This window comes from Chiloscyllium punctatum, chromosome 8 (assembly GCF_047496795.1).
Source record: "Chiloscyllium punctatum isolate Juve2018m chromosome 8, sChiPun1.3, whole genome shotgun sequence".
NCBI classification, from domain to species: domain Eukaryota; kingdom Metazoa; phylum Chordata; class Chondrichthyes; order Orectolobiformes; family Hemiscylliidae; genus Chiloscyllium; species Chiloscyllium punctatum.
Genome location: NC_092746.1, coordinates 74,738,092 through 74,758,261, shown reverse-complemented (window position 1 = coordinate 74,758,261; position 20,170 = coordinate 74,738,092). Strand labels below are relative to the sequence as shown.

Genomic DNA, 20,170 nt, shown 5'->3' with positions numbered 1-20,170 from the left:
TGAAAAATATAAAAGAGACCTAAGGAGCAATTGTTTCATGCAGAGGAAGGTACGTGTTTAGAATGAGCTGCCAGAGGAAGTAGTGGAGGCTCGTCCAATTGCAACATTTAAGAGGCATCTGGATGGGTATATGAATAGGAAGGGTTTGGAGGGATATGGGCCGGGTGCTGGCAGGTGGGACTAGATTGGGTTGGGTTATCTGGTCGGCATGGATGGGTTGGACTGAAGGGTCTGTTTCCATGCTGTACATCTCTATGACTCTGTTCCTGCTGCAGTGTGGTCAGGTGCAAAGTAAAAAAGTCGAGAAGTGTAATTATTAAAAGTAAAGCCTGGACACTAGCAGACATAACATGGTGACAATGTTTGTGAGTAACAACTGAAAGATCTTGGACAGATTTTGAGGTTAAATTAAATTGAGCAAAGGCGACCTAAGTTAATATCAGACAAAGAAAACCGAGGAGAATATGCAAACTCAAAATGGCATTATTTTGTTTCTGTAGCACCTAATGATTTGGGAAGCTGTTAATGTCATGGAGACATTTGAGAAATTTCAATTAAAAACACAGATGATATACAAAACCTTTCTAAAAGGGCTTAATGAAGAGGAAAAGACAATTACATTCTTTTGCAGGCAAATGAGAAAAAATTAAATATGTTTACTTGCTGGGGGATGAGTAAGGATGACAGTAAAAACCCAGAATATTTTTAGAATAATTCAGCACACATCAGCACGGAGCATAGGGTGAGTTAGATGTTAAAGAATTCAAGTCTGGAATGTGATGACATGTTTTGGGGTAAACAATAGGCATTGAACTACTACAGTATACGCGACTGCATGAAACAACTGGATGTGACAATCGCCAATGAAAAGAAATTTACACAAACATTCCAATGAGGAAGATGGTGAGAAATAAACCCATGAGCCTAAATTGAAGACTGAAGCTTGACATCAGAGCAAATAAGAGGTACACATTCCAGTCAGAGTATACCAGAACTCTGCAGACAATTTGAAAGAAGATGGTTAACAAAGAAAAAATGTTCTTAGACAGAGCAATGTCATGCTAACAACATTCCGGGGAATTGAGATTCATCAGCTCGGCATTATCCAAATCCCAAAGGAAAAGATATTAACTAATCATTGAAAGAGTTGGCAGCGTTGGAAGAATGGCAACCCCATTGGGAAATGTGGGGCACTGCTGCTGTACAAAGATCCCAGTCGTGACTCCAATCTACCCAAAACCAGGTAATTACACAAGCAAGCTTGTTACCAACAGTTTACAGAAGATTAGCCTTTCGCAATTTTACTCCAACTTCAGTAAATTGAGCAGAGGAATGATCTTATTGGTTAACCAACCCTACAGCCTTCCATCCTCCCTTTCTCCTGGTCCTGTCTCAATGGAACTGTGAAGATCTTTGTAGCAGTAATTGTGATTCTAATTTACACTGCCAACTATCTGCTTGAAACTATCCACAAGCTAATTGAGGAGCCTCTATGAAATATCTGAAACAAAGAAAACCAAACTACCATACAGACATAAATATTAATTAGTATTTCTGTTCTTAGTACCTGTTATATTATAAATTATATCGCGTGGAAGTGTTTTAAGAAAAATAAATGAATAGCCTTGTTGATTTTACTCATCAAATTAAAGCTGGTCAAACAAGTTAAAAATATATATTGTGTTTCACAACTTCAGGACAGTGCAAAATGCTGATGCGGTTTGAACACTGTAACAATGCAGGGAACTACAGCAACTTGCTGTACATCTCTATGACTATGACTCTACAACTAATATCAACACAGGAAGATTCCACAAACAGCAAAGAGGTAAATTGCCAAATACTATCTAAACATACCTTTCCTGGCACTCTTATGATGACTGAGAGTTTTGCGCAAAATTCCACACTGCACAGAATTGTACAATGATGGGTTAAGGTAAAATTACATTTATCTTGCTTTTGAAAAAAGGCTATTTGAACAAACCTTGACTTTATCAAGAAATCTTACAAAATCGTGATAGTGCTGAAGGAGGCTGCTTGGCTCTTCGAGTGAACATCATGTCTTAGTGCCATTTTGCTTCCTTTTCCCCTGACCCTGCACATTGCTTCAGTTCAGATAATCATCAAATGCTCCCTTGAATACCTAATTAAACCTGCATCTAATAGACTCAAAGGTACGGCACTTCAGATCTAATTACTTGCTGTGTGGGAAAGATTTTTCTCGCACTGTATTTTCTTCTTTTGCAAATTACACTAAATCTGTGCTTTCTCATTCTTGTTCCTTTAATTAATTTATTCCTATCTCTCTACCCTGTTCGGATCACTCATGGCTTTCAGAACTACTGAACCTAGCAGCAGCAAGTCCAGGCAAGATCTTACTTCTAATCAGAAGAACATCTCCTTGGAAAACTCCCTGTATTTGGAACCAGGTTGGATGGACAGATAGAGCCCTTCTCGAGCCATGTTGTTGGCCAAGTCTGATGTAGAGCAAAAATTTGCAAGGAAATCACAAAGAAACATAAGAATTGAAGAATTGTTATAATGAGAGTCATTAATTATCTAAATATTTAATATGATGGAGGCAGAAAGGGACAATAGATCCTAGAGTGTACAGGAGAATTTTCCATAGTATCATGTTTCCAATCCAGTAAAAAAGTAGGCATGCTTCACCTGATTCCTCACAATGAAGTGGACCAAATGGGTCAAGGATCAGGGAGAGAACGTTTAAGGGGCAGCTATTGTTGCAGCATAATGTTTATGTTGCTGATGAAAAAGGACAAGGTATAATCTGGAGTATGAATAATTAACACGCGAAAGCCAACTTCAATGTGATCAGAATAGATCTGACCCAGATAAACCAAAATCAAAGATTTGCAGGCAAAGCTATAATATGAACAATGGGCTGCCTTTAAATAAATTGGTTCACAGTCAAGGTATATTCTCTCAGGGGGAAAAGTTAGGGCAAACAAATTCAGAGCTTCTTCCATGAGCAAACAGACAATAATTAAGATTAAGAAGAAAACATGTATTTATAACTGATGTCAGTAGACAATGCAACTGAGTATATAAGGTTCAGAGTGAATATAGAAAGCTCAGAGGAGATTTGGGAAAAAAACAAATAAGAGGAACAGATTATAAGAAGGATGAGAAAAGCAAAGCAGGTCAGGCAGCATCTAGGAGCAAGAGAGTTAACGTTTCAGAGAGTTAACGTTTCGGAGAGTTAACGTTTCGGAGAGTTAACGTTTCGGGCAGGATCCTTCTTCAGGACTGATGAATGATCCTGCTCAAAATGTCAACTCTCCTCCTCCTCCTCCTCAGATGCTGCCTTACCTGTTGTGCTTTTTCTAGCAGCACACTTATCAACTCTGACTCTCCAGCATCTGTAGTCCTCACTTTCTCTGAGAATATGAGAAAGACTTACCAGCCAACATTGAAAGAATTCAAAAAGTATTGGGTCGACATATAAATAATAAATAAGTGGGAAAAGGAGTGGAGCTATGTATGGAGGCAGAGGGTGGGCTGAAGAACACATTTTGTTATTGTATCAGCTGCAGACCAGATGGGCAATGTAACTCACGTGGCAACATGCTCCTATATCAAGGTACCCATCTCACTTTCAATCAAGCTCAAAGTGCAATGGAATCAGTGTAGTGTATTGAGTCAGTTACTTGCTTGTAATGTACTGTAATATCAGGTTATTGTTCAGCAGTGGACTTATCAGCAGTAAATGTGGGAAAGAGTTGACCTCTGCAAGAGTTCAGAGCTGTGAGAATGTGAATAGATTGATTCAGCCTGAGTGCTACATATAAGGATCTTCAACAGCAGTGGTGATATCCAGTCTTGTAAGTTCAACAGGTTGACACTTTCTTTTAAGATATGCCTCGTGCTGCTCCTCACACCCCCCTCTATACTCTTCATTGAATCCAGATTGACTTCTCAACCTAACAGTCATGGCTGAGTTGGGGAAATTCCTGCTCATGAGTTTACAAGTTTTTGAAGAATACAATTTTGATGCTGCTGATGGTCTGATGTCTCATAGATATCTAATTGTGGGTTGCTAAATTTGTTTGCAAAATGTAGGTTAATATAGAAAAGCCAGCATTAATTTTCTTAATGCAATTTGTTTTTAATGAACTTGGTTGTGTTTTTGATGAAGTAGCAGAGAGGGTTGATGAGGGTAATGCATCTCGACCAGATGGGCCAATGGGCTGAGAAGTGGCAGATGGAGTTTAATTTAGATAAATGTGAGGTGCTGCATTTTGGGAAAGCAAATCTTAGCAGGACTTATACACTTAATGGTAAGGTCCTAGGGAGTGTTGCTGAACAAAGGGATCTTGGAGTGCAAGTTCATAGCTCCTTGAAAGTGGAATCGCAGATAGATAGGATAGTGAAGAAGGCATCTGGTATGCTTTCCTTTATTGGTCAGAGTATTGAGTACAGGAATTGGGAGGTCATGTTCGGCTGTAGAAGACATTGTTTAGTACACTTTTGGAATATTGCATGCTATTCTGGTCTCCTTCCTATTGTAAAGCTTGTAAAACTTGAAAGGGTTCAGAAAAGATCTACAAGGATATTGCCAGGGTTGGAGGATTTGAGCTATAGGGAGAGATTGAACAGGCTGGGGCTGTTTTCCATGGAGCGTCGGAGGCTGAGAGGGTGACCTTATTGAGGTTTACAAAATTACGAGGGGCATGGATAGGATAAATAGACAAAGTCTCTTCCCTGGGGTGGGGGAGTCCTGAACTAGAGGGCATAGGTTTAGGATGAGAGGGGAAACACATAAAAGAGACCTAAGGGGCAACCTTTTCAGCAGAGGGTGGTGTGTGCATGGAATGAGCTGCCAGAGGAAGTGGTGGAGGCTAGTATGATTGCCACATTTAAAAGGCATCTGGATGGAATTATGAATAGGAAGGGTTTGGAGGGATATGGGCCGGGTGCTCGCAGGTGGGACCAGATTGGGTTGGGATATCTGGTTGGCATGAATGAGTTGGACCAAAGGGTCTGTTTCTATGCTGTGCATCTCTGTGACTCTATGACTCTATACTATGTGTGTAGACCTCAGAAAAGCATTTGATAATGTATCACACAACAGACTTGTCAGTTAGGGTATAGAATATGAAAGTCAGCAGCAACACAGATACAAAATTGGCTGAGGAAACAGAGAGCAGTTGTAATTGTTGTTTTTCGGACTGTGAAAAGGTTTATAGTAGGAATCAGGGTCAAGGCCCCAGCCCTTTCTGAGAAATGACAAAGATCTTGGAATTTAGGGCACAACGCCAACATTTTTTTGCCAATGTAAAATTTGGAAACATTGTGAACTGACAGGAGGATAGAATTGAACATCAAAAACACACAAACAAGTTATTGGAATAGTGATACATGGCGGATGAAATTTCATACAGAGAGGTATGTTTGACTGATTTATTTTGGTGAAACACCATGGAGAGGCAATTTAAACTAAAGAGTACAATTCTAAAGGAACAAAGACACCTGGGAGTTTTGCGCAGAAATCACTGAAAATAGCAGGATAGGTTGAGAGATGAGATAGATTTTTAATCAGACAGAGAAAAAAGTTATCTCAGAGTACAATGACACCTTAATCAAGTGGGCTAATGGGCTGAGGAGTGGCAGATGAAGTTTAATTTAGATAAATGTGAGGTGTTGCATTTTGGAAAGGCAGATCAGAGTAGGACTTATACACTTAATAGTTATGTCGTGGGGAGTGTTGCTGAACAAAGAGACCTTGAAGTGCAGGTTCATTGTTCCTTGAAAGTGAGGTAGACAGGGTAGTGAAGAAGGCATTTGGCATGTTTGCCTTGATTGGTCAGTGCACTAAGTATAAGACGTAGGAGGTCATGTTGCAGTTATTGGTTATTGGTGGACATTGATTATTGGGTTCACTTCTGGTCTCCCTAATATTATTAAACTTGAAAGGGTTGAGCAAAGATTAGGCTGTTGCTGGGATTAGAGGGTTTGAGCTATAGGAAGAGGCTGAGTCGGCTGGAGTTTTTCTCTGGAGTGTAAGAGGCTGAGGCGTGTCCTTGTGGCGTGTTGTAAATTCATGAAGGGCAAGGATAGAGTAAATAGCCAAGGTCTGTTTTACTCAGGAAAGGAGAGTCCAAAACTAGACAGTATAGGTTTAACATGAGAGGGGAAAGATTTAAAAGAGACTTGAGGGGCAACTTTTTCACGCAGAGGATGGTGCGTGTATGGAATGAGCTGCGAGAAGAGATGGTGGAGGCTAATACAATTACAACATTTAAAAGGAATCTGGATGGGTCCATGAATAGGAAGGGTTTAGAGGGATATGGGCCAAATGCTTGGTCTTTAGAAAATAGAATAAAGGAGAACCCTAAAGTTTTCCGTAGGTATGTGAGGAATAAAAGGATGATTAGGGTAGGAATAGGGCCAGTCAAAGACAGAAGTGGGAAGTTGAGTGTGGACCCTGTCGAGATCGGAGAGGTGCTAAATTAACATTTCTCATCAGTGTTCACTCAGGAAAAGGAGGAGAAGAGGAGAGGAGAAGAATGAGGTATGAGATATTCGACTAGAATGGATCGAGGTCAGTTACACACAGGTGTTATCAATTCTAGAAGGAGTGAAAGTAGACAAGTCCCCTGGGCCGGACAGGATTTATCTGACGATTCTCTGGGAAGCTAGGGAGGAGATAGCAGAGCCTTTGGCTTTGATATTTGAGTCGTCATTGTCTACAGGTTTAGTACCTGAGGATTGGAGGATTGCAAATGTTGTGCCTTGTTCAAGAAGGGCAGCAGAGATGACCCAGGTAATTATAGACCAGTGAGCCTTACTTCTGTTGTAGGAAAGGTTTTGGAAAGGATTATAAGAGATAAGATTTATAATCATCTGGCAAGCAATAATTTGATTTCAGATAGTCAACATGGTTTCGTCAAGGGCAAGTCATGACTCACAAACCTCATTGAGTTTTTTGAGAAGGTGACCAAGCATGTAGATGAGGGCAGGGCAGTTGACGTGGTGTACATGGACTTCAATAAAGCCTTTGACAACGTTCCACGGTAGGCTGATGGAGAAAATGCAGAGGCATGGAATTGAGGGTGATTTAGCAATTTGGATTAGAAACTGGCTTTCTGAAAGAAGGCAGCGAGTGGTGGTTGATGGAAAATATTCAGCCTGGAGTCCGGTTACTGGTGATGTGCCACAAGGATCTGTTTGGGAACAACGCTGTTTGTCATTTTGATAAATGACTTGGACGCAGGCATAAGTGGATGGATTAGTAAATTTGCAGATGGCACTAAAGTCGGAGGAGTACTGCACAGTTTGGAAGAATATTACAGGTTGCAGGGCAACTTGGATAAACTGCAGAATTGGGCTGAGAGGTGGGAAATGGAGTTCAATGCAGCTACTCTCTCACCGCACCCCCTGCCCCAGGCTGTACACTCCCTCTTAAACCGCACCCCGCCCTGGGCTGTACACTCCCTCTCTCACCGCCCCCTGCCCCGGGCTGTACACTCCCTCTCTCACTGCCCCCACCCCGGGCTGTACACTCCCTCTCTCACTGCTCCCCCCACCTCAGGCTGTACGCTCCTGCTACCTCTATCAGCACACCCCACCCCGGGATGTGCACTCCCTCTCTCCCTACATTTGACAAACAGGCAGAAAACTAGCCACTAGGATACCTGAACATCAAGTCGTCACAAAAAGACATGACTCTCTCTCTCACTAGTATCCTCACATACAGGTGAGGAAGAACACCACTTCAGCTGGGACAACACTTGCAGTCTAGAACAAGCCAAACAGAGACCACATGAGAATTCCTAGAAGCAGGGCATTCTAACCAGAACTCTATCAACAAACACATCAAATTAGACCTCATCTACCACCCCCTGAGAAAAGGAATAGGAAATGACTTCATCACAGGAAATGATATCAGCAACCCAAAGAAACCCAAACATATAAATAGAAAGTAGGAATTTTCAGCAGTGCTTTGCCTGAGGCCTACTGAAGACATTTGTGGGCGGCACAGTGGCACAGTGGTTAGCACTGCTGCCTCACAGCGCCAGAGACCTGGGTTCAATTCCCACCTCAGGCGACTGACTGTGTGGAGTTTGCACGTTCTCCCCGTGTCTGCGTGGGTTTCCTCCGGCTGCTCCGGTTTCCTCCCACAGTCACAAAGATGTGCAGGTCAGGTGAATTGGCCATGCTAAGTTGCCCGTAGTGTTAGATAAGGGGTAAATGTAGGGTTATGGGTGGGTTGCGCTTCGGCGGGGCAGTGTGGACTTGTTGGGCCGAAGGGCCTGTTTCCACACTGTAAGTAATCTAATCTAAAACATTACCTAGCAGGGTGATAAAACAGCTGAAAATGAACCTTCAAGCTCAGTGAGCAAACCTACATCCAGAACCTTAACCTGAGCTACAAATCGTCTCAAAACTCACTAATATATAAGATATTCAGAGAGTTAGATAGGATTAACAGTGACAGCTTTTTTCCTTGGATGGTGATAGCTAGCACGAGGGGGCATAGCTTTAAATTGAGGGGCAAAAGGCACAGGATAGATGTCAGAGGCAGTTTCTTTACTCAGAGAGTAGTAGGGGTGTGGAACACACTGCCTGGAAGTGTAGTAGACTCGCCAAACGTAAGGGCATTTTATTGGTCATTGGATAGAGACATGGACAAGAATGGAGTAATGTAGGTTAGATGGGCTTCAGAATGGTTTCACAGGTCGACACAACATCGAGGGCCGAAGGGCCTGCACTGTGCTGTAATGTTCTATGTTCTATGTGAAAAGGAAGAACGTTCAGTGAATGGTGAACAGGAAAAGAAATGGCACTAAGTGAATCGCTCCTTCAAAGAACCAGTGCGGACACTTTGGCATCAGAGCATAGACAAAGATGAGAGTGGTCCGAAGGAAGGAGTACTAAACTGGCCAAGGCCAATTATATCAAAATTAGACAGGAGCTGGGAAATGTGGATTGGACACAGCTGTTTGAAGGGAAGTCCACGTTTGAGATGTGGGAGGCTTTCAAAGATAGGTTAAAGATAGTGCAGGATAGGCATGTCCCATTGAAAGCAAAAGATAGGAAGGGCAAGATTCGTGAACCGTGGATGGCAGGAGAAATTGTATGACTAGCCAAGAGGAAAAAGGAAGCGTACATAACCCTGGCAGCTAAGAACAGAACGGGCCCTGGAGGAATATTGGGAGAATAGGACCAGTCTTACATGAGGAATCAAGCTGGCTAAAAGGGGTCATGAAATAGCGTTAGCGAGCAGAATTAAGGAGAATCCCAAAGCCTTTTATTCTTATATAAGAAGCAAGCTGGTAACTAGAGAAAGGATTAGTCCACTAAAGAATAAGGAAGGAAGCCTGTGTGTTGAAACTGAGAGAATGGGTGAGATTCTGAATGATTACTTTGCATCAATGTTCACTGAGGAGAGGGACATGATGAATGGTGAGATTAGAGATAGAAGTTTGATTACTCTAGATCATGTTGACATAAGTAGGGAAGATGTGCTGGGTACACTAGAGGTTATTATGGTGGACAAATCCCCAGGACCAGATAGGATCTATCCCAGGTTGCTGAGGGAGGTGAGAGAGGAAATAACTGTGGCCCTGACAGATATCTTTGTAGCATCCTTAAACACTGGAGGACTGGAGGGTTGCTCATGTTGTCCCCCTGTACAAGAAGGGTGTAGGGACATTCCGGGTAACTACAGACTCGTGAGCCTGATGTCAGTAGTAGGAAAGTTGCTGGAAAAGGTACTGAGGGATAAAAGCTATTTATATTTGGAAAAGAATGGGCTTATCAGTGATAGGCAACATGGTTTTGTGCGGGGGAGATCGTGCCTTACCAACTTAATAGAGTTCTTTGCGAATGTGACCAAGTTGATAGATGACTGAAGAGCTATCGATGTCATATACGTGGACTTTTGATAAGTTTCCCATGGTAAACTAATGGAAAATGTGAAGTCACATGGTGTGCAGAGTTTTCTAGCTAGGTAGATAAAGAACTGGTTGAGCAACAGGAGACAGAGAGTAGTAGTTGAAGAGAGTTTCTCAAAATGGAGAAAGGTGACCAGTGGTGTTCCACAGGAGTCAGTGTTCGGGCCACTGTTGTTTGTAATATACATATATGATCTGGAAGAGGGCACTGTTGGTATGATCAGCAAGTTTGCAGATGACACGAAGATTGGTGGAGTAGCAGAAAACATAAGGGACTGTCAAAGAATACAGGAGAATATAGATAGACTGGAGAGTTGGGAGGAGAAGTGGCAGATGGAGTTCAATCTAGGCAAATGTGAGGTGATGCAGTTTGGGAAGTCTAATTCTCAAGCAAATTATACCGTAAATGGAAGAGCCTTGGGAAAAGGTGATGAGCAGAGAGATCTGGGAGTTCAGGTCCATTGTACCCTGAAGGTTGCTGCACAGGTGGATAGAGTTGGCAAGAAGGCATATGGTATGCATGTCTTCATCAGACGGGGTATTGACTGTAAGAGCTGGCAGGTCATTTTAAAATTGTACAAGATGTTGGTTCGGCTTCATTTCGAATGCAGTGTACAGTTCTGGTTGCTACATCACCAAAAGGATGTGGACGCTTTGGAGAGGGTGCAGAGAAGGTTTACGAGGATGTTGCCTGGTATAGAAGGTGCTAGCTATGAAGAGAGTTTGTGTAGATTGGGATTGTTTTCATTAGAAAAAAGGAGATTGAGGGGGGACCTGATTGAGGTCTACAAAATCATGAAGGTTATAGACAGGGTAGATAGAGATAAGGTATTTCCCGGGTGAAGGACTCAATAACGAGAGGTCACACTTTCAAGGTGAGAGATGAAAAGTTTAAGGGGGATACATGCGGCCAGTACAAAGGGTGGTAGGTGTCTGGAATGTGTTGCCAGCAGAGGTAGTAGAGGCAGGCACGGTAGATTCATCTAAGGTGTGTCTGGACAGATGCATGATTAGGTGGGGAGCAGAGGGATACAGATGCTTAGGAATTGGGCCACTGGTTTAGACAATATATTTGGTTCAGCTCAGGCTTGGAGGGCTGTTCCGGGACTGTAAATTTTCTTTGTCCTTTGTTCTTTGTTCTTATCAACCTGTGCTGTAATCATTCTGAAATTCAATGACACCTTGTAAATTCTCACCTCAGAGACAATCACCATGGATTTGTACAGGTGGGTGATATTTGAAAAACCTGCTTGTTGAAGTCAATGGAGGAAATTGGCTGACTGTCAGCAAGCTGAACATGGGGATATGAACACATTAGTTGACAGGATGTGAAGAATGGGCTCTCAAGAAAGGCCTCAGCTATTTTCATATTTACTAACTACTTTGACGATCGATGAGAAAACTATAGTTTGCTAATTACACAGAAGGGGATGAAGAACAACTGACAGGATAGATGGAGAGAAACAATGTATGATGACTGAACAGTTACATGACCACAGGCTTCTAAAAATAATACAGATTTTTTAGAAGTAAAAGTAGGAAACACGTCGACACACAATGATTGATAGGCATTTGGAATTAATTTCCACAAATAGCAATTGACAACTTGATCGTTTTAATTCACCCAATGAGGTATGGAGAGAAGGCAGATGTATATAGAACATAGAACAGTACAGCACAGTACAACCCCTTTGGCCCTCGATGTTGTGCTCGCCTTTTATCCTTCTCTAAGATCAGACTAACCTACATACCTTTCATTGTACAATTTTTCGTGTGCCTATTCAAGAATCACTTAAATGACCTTAATGTATCTGACTCACTACGGCAGCTGGTAGTGTATTCCATGCACGCACGACTCTCTGAGTAAAGAACTTACCTCCAACATCTCCCCTAAACCTTCTTCCAATTACCTTATAATTATGCTCCCTGGTGATAGACAAAAGTCTCTGGCTACCCACTCTATCTATGCCTCTGATTATCTTGTACACCTCTATCAAGCCACCTCTCAACCTTCTTCGCTTCAATGAGAAAAGCCCTAGTTCCCTCAACTTTTCTTCATAAGTCATTCCCTCCAGTCCAGGCAGCATCCTGGTAAATCTCCTCTGCACCCTCTCTAAAGCTTCCACATCCTTCCTATAATGGGGCGACCAGAACTGAACGCAATATTCCAAGTGTGGTCTAACCAGGGCTCTATAGAGCTGCAACATAACCTCACAGTTCTTAAACTCAATCCCCCTGCTAATGAAAGCCAACACATCATGTGCCTTCTTAACAACCCTTTGGACATGGATCCCAAAATGCCTCTGTTCTTCCACACTGCCAAGAATCCTACCTTTAACCCTGTATTCTGCATGCAAATTCAACCTTCCAAAGTGAATGACTTCACACTTTTCCAGGTTGAACTCCATCTGCCACTTGTCACCCCAGTTCTGTATCCTGTCAATGTCTCTTTGCAACCTACAACAGCCCTCCACACTATGCACAACTCCACCAACCTTTGTATTATCACCAAACTTACTAACCCACCCTAAGATGTGCAGTTGGATTGCAGACCAGTCATGATCTCATTAAAATTGCAGAATGGCTCCAGGGTCTGAATGCGTGACTCCTGTTCCTGTGGGCAGGTATTCATGGGTTGCTGGGACTTCCCCTTCATGCTGAAACCAGTCAGTATGAAACCTGTCTCCTCCAGAGGGCTGTATCTCAGTCATTTAACATGCAGCACAGCACTAAATAGTTAAGGGCAGGACTTCCAACCTGAACAGCTGCAAGCAAGAAGAGTCAAGAGGAGGTAAATTGTGGGCATTCCCAACAGGGAATGCAAAGGAGGCCATGGTGAGGGGTGGAGGTGAGTGCGAGAGTACAGAAGGAGTGGAGGGGATACTCAGAACTCAGAGGGAGAGGTAGCCCTTCCTTTCCTGACTAAAGGCCAAGCAGATTATTTGTTAGGCTTCCAATCTGTTACCAGCACCCCTCTGTCAGCCGAAAAGTTGCCATCCATTGGCCACCAAAGGGCCTCAGTCAAAATGAGAATGGACAGACCACTGAAGCCTTGCGGACTGTGTGTTAAGTAATAGCCAGGTCAAAGAGAAGGCAGGTTGACAGCAGCAGAGGTGTCCTCTGATATTTATAGCCACTTCTCACTTGCAAAACTAACTACAGGGGACCATGAAAATCTCTGTTCTACCTTTCTATTCCAAGAGTAACAACAAAAACTCTTCTGATTTAATAGCCATCAGTTGGCAGTCCTCACTTTCTCCTATCAGTTGGGAGCAGCAGAGCAGTGGGAGATGCAACTCCGGCTGTCAAGAAACTGTCTTCACAGAATTCCACATTTGAAATTTGGATATTTTCATCAAAAATTAAATGCACTTTATTTGTTTTATATCGATATGGAAGGAAGACTGACATCAGTGTGTTATGTAATGAGTTGCACTCTGTCAGCCAATGAGTTGGCGGCTGATCATGTGTCTAAATTAAGCCCAGTCACTTATAGCTGGATGTTGTTGTCATGATAAAGTCATTTTCTATTCTAGCTATGGCTTGTGGTGTTACATACTGCAGTAAAAAAAACTTTAGAGAGAAAAAAATGCTCAGTGTTTAGAATGCTAAAACAGTACAGACAAGTTAACGGAATTTAAGATGATTACTTACAGCATCTGTTTCGAGCAGCTAGAGAATAATGAGGTGCTAACTTGACTCATTCATAGTAACTATTAACACATTTGGCATTTACAGAAGTGACAATTAAAGTTGCTAAAGGGCACCATTGTATATTGTGAAGGACAAATCTGCCAATTTAGGCACCACTAAGCAAAGTGGTGCAATCGCAGAGTGGTTATACAACAGAACCAGCAATTCAAAAATCTGAGTTCATGGCAGAAGCCTGGTCTAACTTTTCAGAGAAATTAGATCAAAGCTCATCACAGCAAAGGGAGTGACCCTTCCTCAGAACTGGAAAATGTAATTCAAGTCATCACATTAAAAATCTGAAATAATAAATTAACATCAGTACAGGTCCTTCTAGTATAGCACACGTTTCGTCAATACTGATTGGCTATAATACAATTGATGAATTGTGGACACTGTTTGGATAATGCAAACTTTCTACTGAATGGATTTGGTGTTTTCTATTGCAATCTTCTGCAGCACAAATTTCAATAGCGGTTTTCCATAGCCTGATTTTCTATAGCATGAGATTGCAGAGGAAGAAACTGTCGCATTACACCAGAACGCCCTGTAATGGAGAACATACAATTATAATTGTTATAGAAAAGAAACTATCTAGCTCTCCACTCTCCGACAAGGGGACTACAATTTACTATTGTCTGTACACATGTGCAGATGCACAGTCATTTGGTCATTATTAACTGCCCTTTGAAATGGCAAGCTGGTTGGTTGTATCAAACCATTATAAAAAGTAGAGGTGATATGGACAGGTCATCCATCATTAACCTAAGCATCAAAGAACATCTAGTGGAGCCTGAAAAGTCCTCCTCATAAATATCTAGCAACTTGTTGCTAGATTGGGCCAGCTGACTCACATATTAGTCAGGCATCAGTCTGATAGAATCACACTCAGAATATTTTTCAGCCAATTTCCCTGAGGCCACCATTATTGGCAGGATAGACCACAATTTATGCTCAGACAAATGGAAAGCTAATCTCTGGAACTCCTCAATATTGATGTCGAACTGCATGAATTCTCATTGTCATTCATTGCCAATTATCATGAGCAAAGAAACCTCTTTTATCATAACCATCTACCAGCCTCTCGTAGCTGAGGAGTCACTTCATGTTAAACAAAACTTCAACGAAATATTGAGGGCTGCAAGAGCACAATATATATTCTGGCTAGGGGACTTCATGCTTTATTACCAGGATTTGCTCAATGAAACATATACTGACCAAGCTATTGAAATGCAAGTCATATCCGCAAGAGACAAAAAAATTGCAGATGGTTGGTATCCAAAGTAGACAGGCAGGAGGTTGGAAGAACACAGTAGGCCAGGCAGCATCAGGAGGGGGAGAAGTCGATGTATTGGGTGTAACCCTTCTTCAGGACAGCAGACATGTGTCACGCAGTAAGAGAACCAACATGAAATGACACATAGAGACAGCAAGCCAAACTAAATCAGCATTCCTATCACTGGAGTCATAACACCATAAAATTAAAACGTGCAATGACCCTCAAAATTGTCCATTTGTTTTTCACCAGGCTTTACAATGATCAAATATTGAACTCCAAATGTATAACTTAAAAAGAATTAACAATTTATTATTCATGATGTCACTTTACCAGAACAAAGATAAACAAGAAAGTAATCTAATTAATATCTAAAATCTAAGCCCTGTCTTCTTCAATCATAATCTCATTCACACATGGACAGACTGACAAACGAACACAGTTAAGGGACATATACTAGACCTTCATAAAATCCTTGGACAATGCTTTGTTCATAAATACATTATGCAGTATATCTTGCTCAAATTTCAAAGTCTCCAGTTTGTGCAAACAATATCAACTCACTTTCAGGAATATTTACAGACAGGGATTCTTTGCTCAGAATATTGAACAATTTAATAATTGGTGAGATAACCAAAGAAAGTAAAACCCAAGCAGCCAATCCAGCAGCTTCCAAAATCACACTGTCCTTCAAATGAAATCTGATTCAGAACTGTTTGCTCCCTTTTTATTTCTATTAACATTCTCTGTTGTTGGCTGGCTTGACTGACCAATTCAACATTCAACTAGCTACCAGCCTGGAGTATAGCAATATCTCAGAGCCAATTGGTCTACAGTGTCCATAGAACAGTGATTTGGTTGCATTATCTTCCAGGCTAGTTCCCTTCAGGTAACATCTGCTTCTGTTGTCTTATTTTTTAAGACAACCAGCTGTTCAAAGTTCAATCCTTAACCTCAACCCACAGTTCAAAACCAAACAAAAATGAGACAAATAAAAGAAAAACACATTGTGTCATCCTCCACCATTTCTGCCACCTACAAACAGACCCCATCATGAGGGATGTATTTTCCTCCCCACCCCTTTCTGTGTTCCGTAGAGAGCATTTCCATGCCCGCCACCAATCCATTCTCCATTCCTGGCACCCTCCCCTGCCACCAGAAGAAGTGCAAAACCTGTGCCCAAACCTATCGCATCACCTCTGTCCAAGGCCTAGAAGGATCCTTCCACATCCGACAGAGATTCACCTGTACTTCCACACACATCATCTACTATGTCTGTTGCTCTCAAGGTGGTCTTGTCTACACTGGGGAGACAGAACACTAACTTATGGAACTTATGGAACTTATGGAACACATGCACTAAACAACCCCAATGCCCTTTGGCTGAACACTTTAACTCCCTCTCCCACTCTGCCAAGGACATGCAAGTTCTGGGCCTCCTCCATCGCTAAACCCTAACCACCCGATGCCTGGAGGAAGAACGGCTTATCTTCTGCCTTGGGACCCTCCAACCACACAGGATCAATGTGGATTTCACCAGTTTCTTCATTTCCTTCCTCCCACCTTCTCCCAGATCCAACCTTCCAACTTGGCACCGCCCTCTTGATCTGTCTTACCTGTCCATCTTCCTTCCCACCTGTCTGCTCCACCCACCACTGTGACCTATCACCATCACCTGCACCTTCATCTACCTATTGCATTCCCAGCAACCTTCTCCCTAGCCCCACCCCCTCTCATTTACCTCTCTGCCCCCTTGGGACACCCCCTCATTCCTGATGAAGAGCTTATGCTCAAAACGTCAACTCTCCTGCTCCTCAGATGCAGCCTGATCAGCTGTATTTTACCAGCACTACACTCTTCGACAGCAACTACCTGCAACAGCTGCCTAAGATACTTTGGGAGGAATGATCACCCAACAGTTTTTGTGGCAACAAATACCTATCTTGATGACACTCTTCATAATGTTGTTTTGGTAGCATCATTGCGGTAAGTGAAAAAGATTCAGCATAGATTTTGCTGCTAAGGAATAGGCATACAAGAGTTGGTAGAACCATGAGTTGTTGTTTTGAATAAGGTTCTTTTCAAGAATAACATTGCATTCATAAAGCATCCTTAATATTTCAATCCCCCAGAGGCTGCATGGTTCAAAGGCAGACAAAGATGAATAAAAAGACTCAGAAGATATCACCATGTTGAAGTGATGAGTTTCATGGATGTGAAATGTGAGAATAAAAATAGCAAGAATGTAGGATTAGGGAGAGTGGTCCTACTGAAATAATTCAATATTCTACTACCTATAATTGCACAGTGTGTGTGGGGAGAGTGGACCAGATCAGTTTTCAAAATACACTAACTAAGAGCTGGGATTTAGAATTGCAATAGATTACAGAGATACAAAAATAGGTGGGAAGGTGAGCAGTGTGGGTGACACCAGAAGTATACAGAGGGATATAGATAGTTAACTCCATGGGCTAAAGTTGGCAGATGGAAGATAATATGGAGGGAATGTGAGGTTATGCACTTTGTCAGGGAGAATAGAAGAGATTAATATGATTTAAATGGGAAAGACCTCAGAAAGCTGCAGCACAGAGGGATTTGGATGTTCTTGTAGATGAATCACAAACAGCTAGCATCCAAGTTCAGCGGGTAACAGGGAAGGCAAATGGAATGTTGGTAATTATTTCAAAGGGACTGGAATATAAATGTAAGGGTTTTGCTAAAATTAGTCAGACCATACCCGGAATGCTGTGAAGAGTTTCGTTCCCCTTATCAAAGGAAAGACATACTGGCATTGGAGGCAGTCCAGGAAAAGTTCACAAGATTGATTCTGGGTATGGAGGCATCGTCATATGAGGAGAAGTTTTGTGGTTAGACTTATACTCATTGGACTTCAGAAGAATGACATCATACCTTATTGAAACATATACGATTCTGAGGGGACTAGATGCTACAAAGTCATTTCCTTTATAGTGGAAACTAGGATGTCAGGGCATAATCTCAGAGTAAATGGTCACCCATTTAAGACACAGATGAGGAGAAACCTTTTCTCACAATGGGTAGTGAATCTGTGGAATTCTTTACCATAGAGGACTGGAGAGGCTGGGACATTGAGAATCTTCAAAACTGAAATAGATAGATTTTTAATCATTAAGGAAATCAATGGTTACAGATAAAGGCAGGAAAGTGGAGTTGGGGATTATCAGAACAACCATGATTGCATCGAATGGCAGAGCAGACTTGATGGGCTAAGTAGCCTACATTCGCGCCCATGTTTTATGATTTTATAGGTCTAGGGTGATGTAAAGCTTTGTAGTTTCAAAATTACTATATCTACAGGTTGGGAACTAACTGAAGGCCAGTGATTACAGGCAATAAGAAAACTAGATTTCCAATGAGATATGTGTTTGGCTGAGGGTTCTAGATGTCTTGAAGTTCAAGTCTTTGGAAATTAGAAGACTACTGAGGACAGTACTGAAAATGTAAGAAAGGGAATGGCAAATATATATCTGAAAGTATGGATAAGTAGTAGCTCTGACAACAATTTTATATATACACGTATATTGTACTATATATAGTATATATAAAGAAGGTAAGAATAGATGGTTTTCATGATTGATTGAACTAAAACACAATTTAATTGTGATGTGTGCTGGTTTAACATATCTTTGTCCGTCACACTCCAAACAGTTTTTCAAAATATTAACAAAATGAAAATATCTTCAAAATATTTGTTTTAAAATATTGAGACAAATAAATGCCAATTAGAAAAGGTATTCAGAACTCAAAAGACTTTCTAACCGTTTCATTAATTTAAAATATAACAGACAAGATTGGAAATGAAGCATTCTTAGAGGGTAATTAACACAATCATTTAATTGACAGATGCAAAATGGATTCATGTATTAATGCATGCCAAAAACAGTAAAATGATATTCTTGAATTAATTTCCTTTGAGAGTTTTGAATGCATTTACAATTGACAGTCCAGCCAAAAATACCAGATAATAAATTATTCATGGACAATAAAGTATTGATATGATTTCTATAGCACTCTGACTGGTTAAATAATCATGTCATACAGAGTGGTCAGATCAATGCCAATGACATAAAATTGGTGACTATATGAGATTTTGAAAGAATATTTGATTCTGATCAGTTACACAAAGACAGAACAATTCGATTAAGCAGAGCTAATACACTCTAGTGATTAAAAGCAAAAACTGCAAACGATGCAAACAAAAATGATTTTGACCGATGTAAAGTATAGTCAAACTTGGACCATGATTTATTTGCTCAATGTAGAAAGGGAAGGTGGTCGTGGACTTGCAGTGGAGCACTAAGAAGCTATCCACAGCAAAACCAAAAAATCATCTAAACATTTTCCTCTTTGCGAAGAGCACACCTGGAGGCCAACAATATAAAGTATAGCAAGTAATCAAATAGGGAATTCAGAAGAAATTCTTTTACCCATGTAAGTGATGAGAATGTGAAACCAGCCACCTCCACAGGGACTATAATCATCTAGATGGATTGGAGAAGAAGCTGAATAAACATATGAGAGAAAAGGGAATAGAAGGTTACGATGATATCTTTAGGTGAGGAAAAATTGCTCATATGTAACATTAATGCCATCATACAATGCTTGGAGTGGATGGCATATTTACATATTTCCTGCAAAAGTCTATGAAAATATTTACAGATAAACTGGCATGTAAATTGTAACATATCTATAATTATATTTTACTTGCATTTGTATAGCACCTCACCATAGCCTAGAAATTCAAAGGTGCACAAATATTTTTCAGGTGCAAAATGAGGACCTAAAATTCTATACAATATGCCAAGTGCCAGCTTTTTTTTTCCTGCTGCATTGGTAAAAACAGGGAAAGAAACATCCAGACCAAAGAAGCAAATGTGAAAATCAGACAAATGTGTAATATATGTCAATGTTAATGATAGTTGTCCATTAATAAATTACTTGTCAAAAATCGGGTTAGTTTGTTTAAAACATTGGAACACATTATTTGCTATGAAGCATTCACTGCAGCAAATCAGCAGATTTCTCTGTGTGTAGCTTTTGAAAAATAGCAGACCAACTATCAGGCACAGTCACAACATCGTCTACCAACAATTCATGTAGCCCTTTATGATGAATTGTCTTAAAGACAAGGTAACCTTACAGTGTCACTTCCTTTCCAAAAAAATTAACAATTTACAATAGCAAGCAAGTCTATGATTTTCTATAACATATGGATATTCAGACCTCATGACAGTGATTTGTTTGCGGA

The 20,170-nt window shown here is 41.1% G+C and overlaps 1 protein-coding gene across 1 annotated transcript in view; it reads right to left on the bottom strand.

Moving 5' to 3' along the window:
- znf804b (zinc finger protein 804B) overlaps positions 1–20,170 on the bottom strand; it is a 594,959-nt gene that overhangs the window by 562,485 nt on the left and 12,304 nt on the right. Inside the window, exon 2 of the mRNA XM_072575817.1 lies at positions 19,350–19,424. Within this exon, the coding sequence (XP_072431918.1) occupies positions 19,350–19,403 (54 nt within the window). The 5' untranslated portion in view covers positions 19,404–19,424. The remainder of the gene's footprint in view (positions 1–19,349; positions 19,425–20,170) is intronic.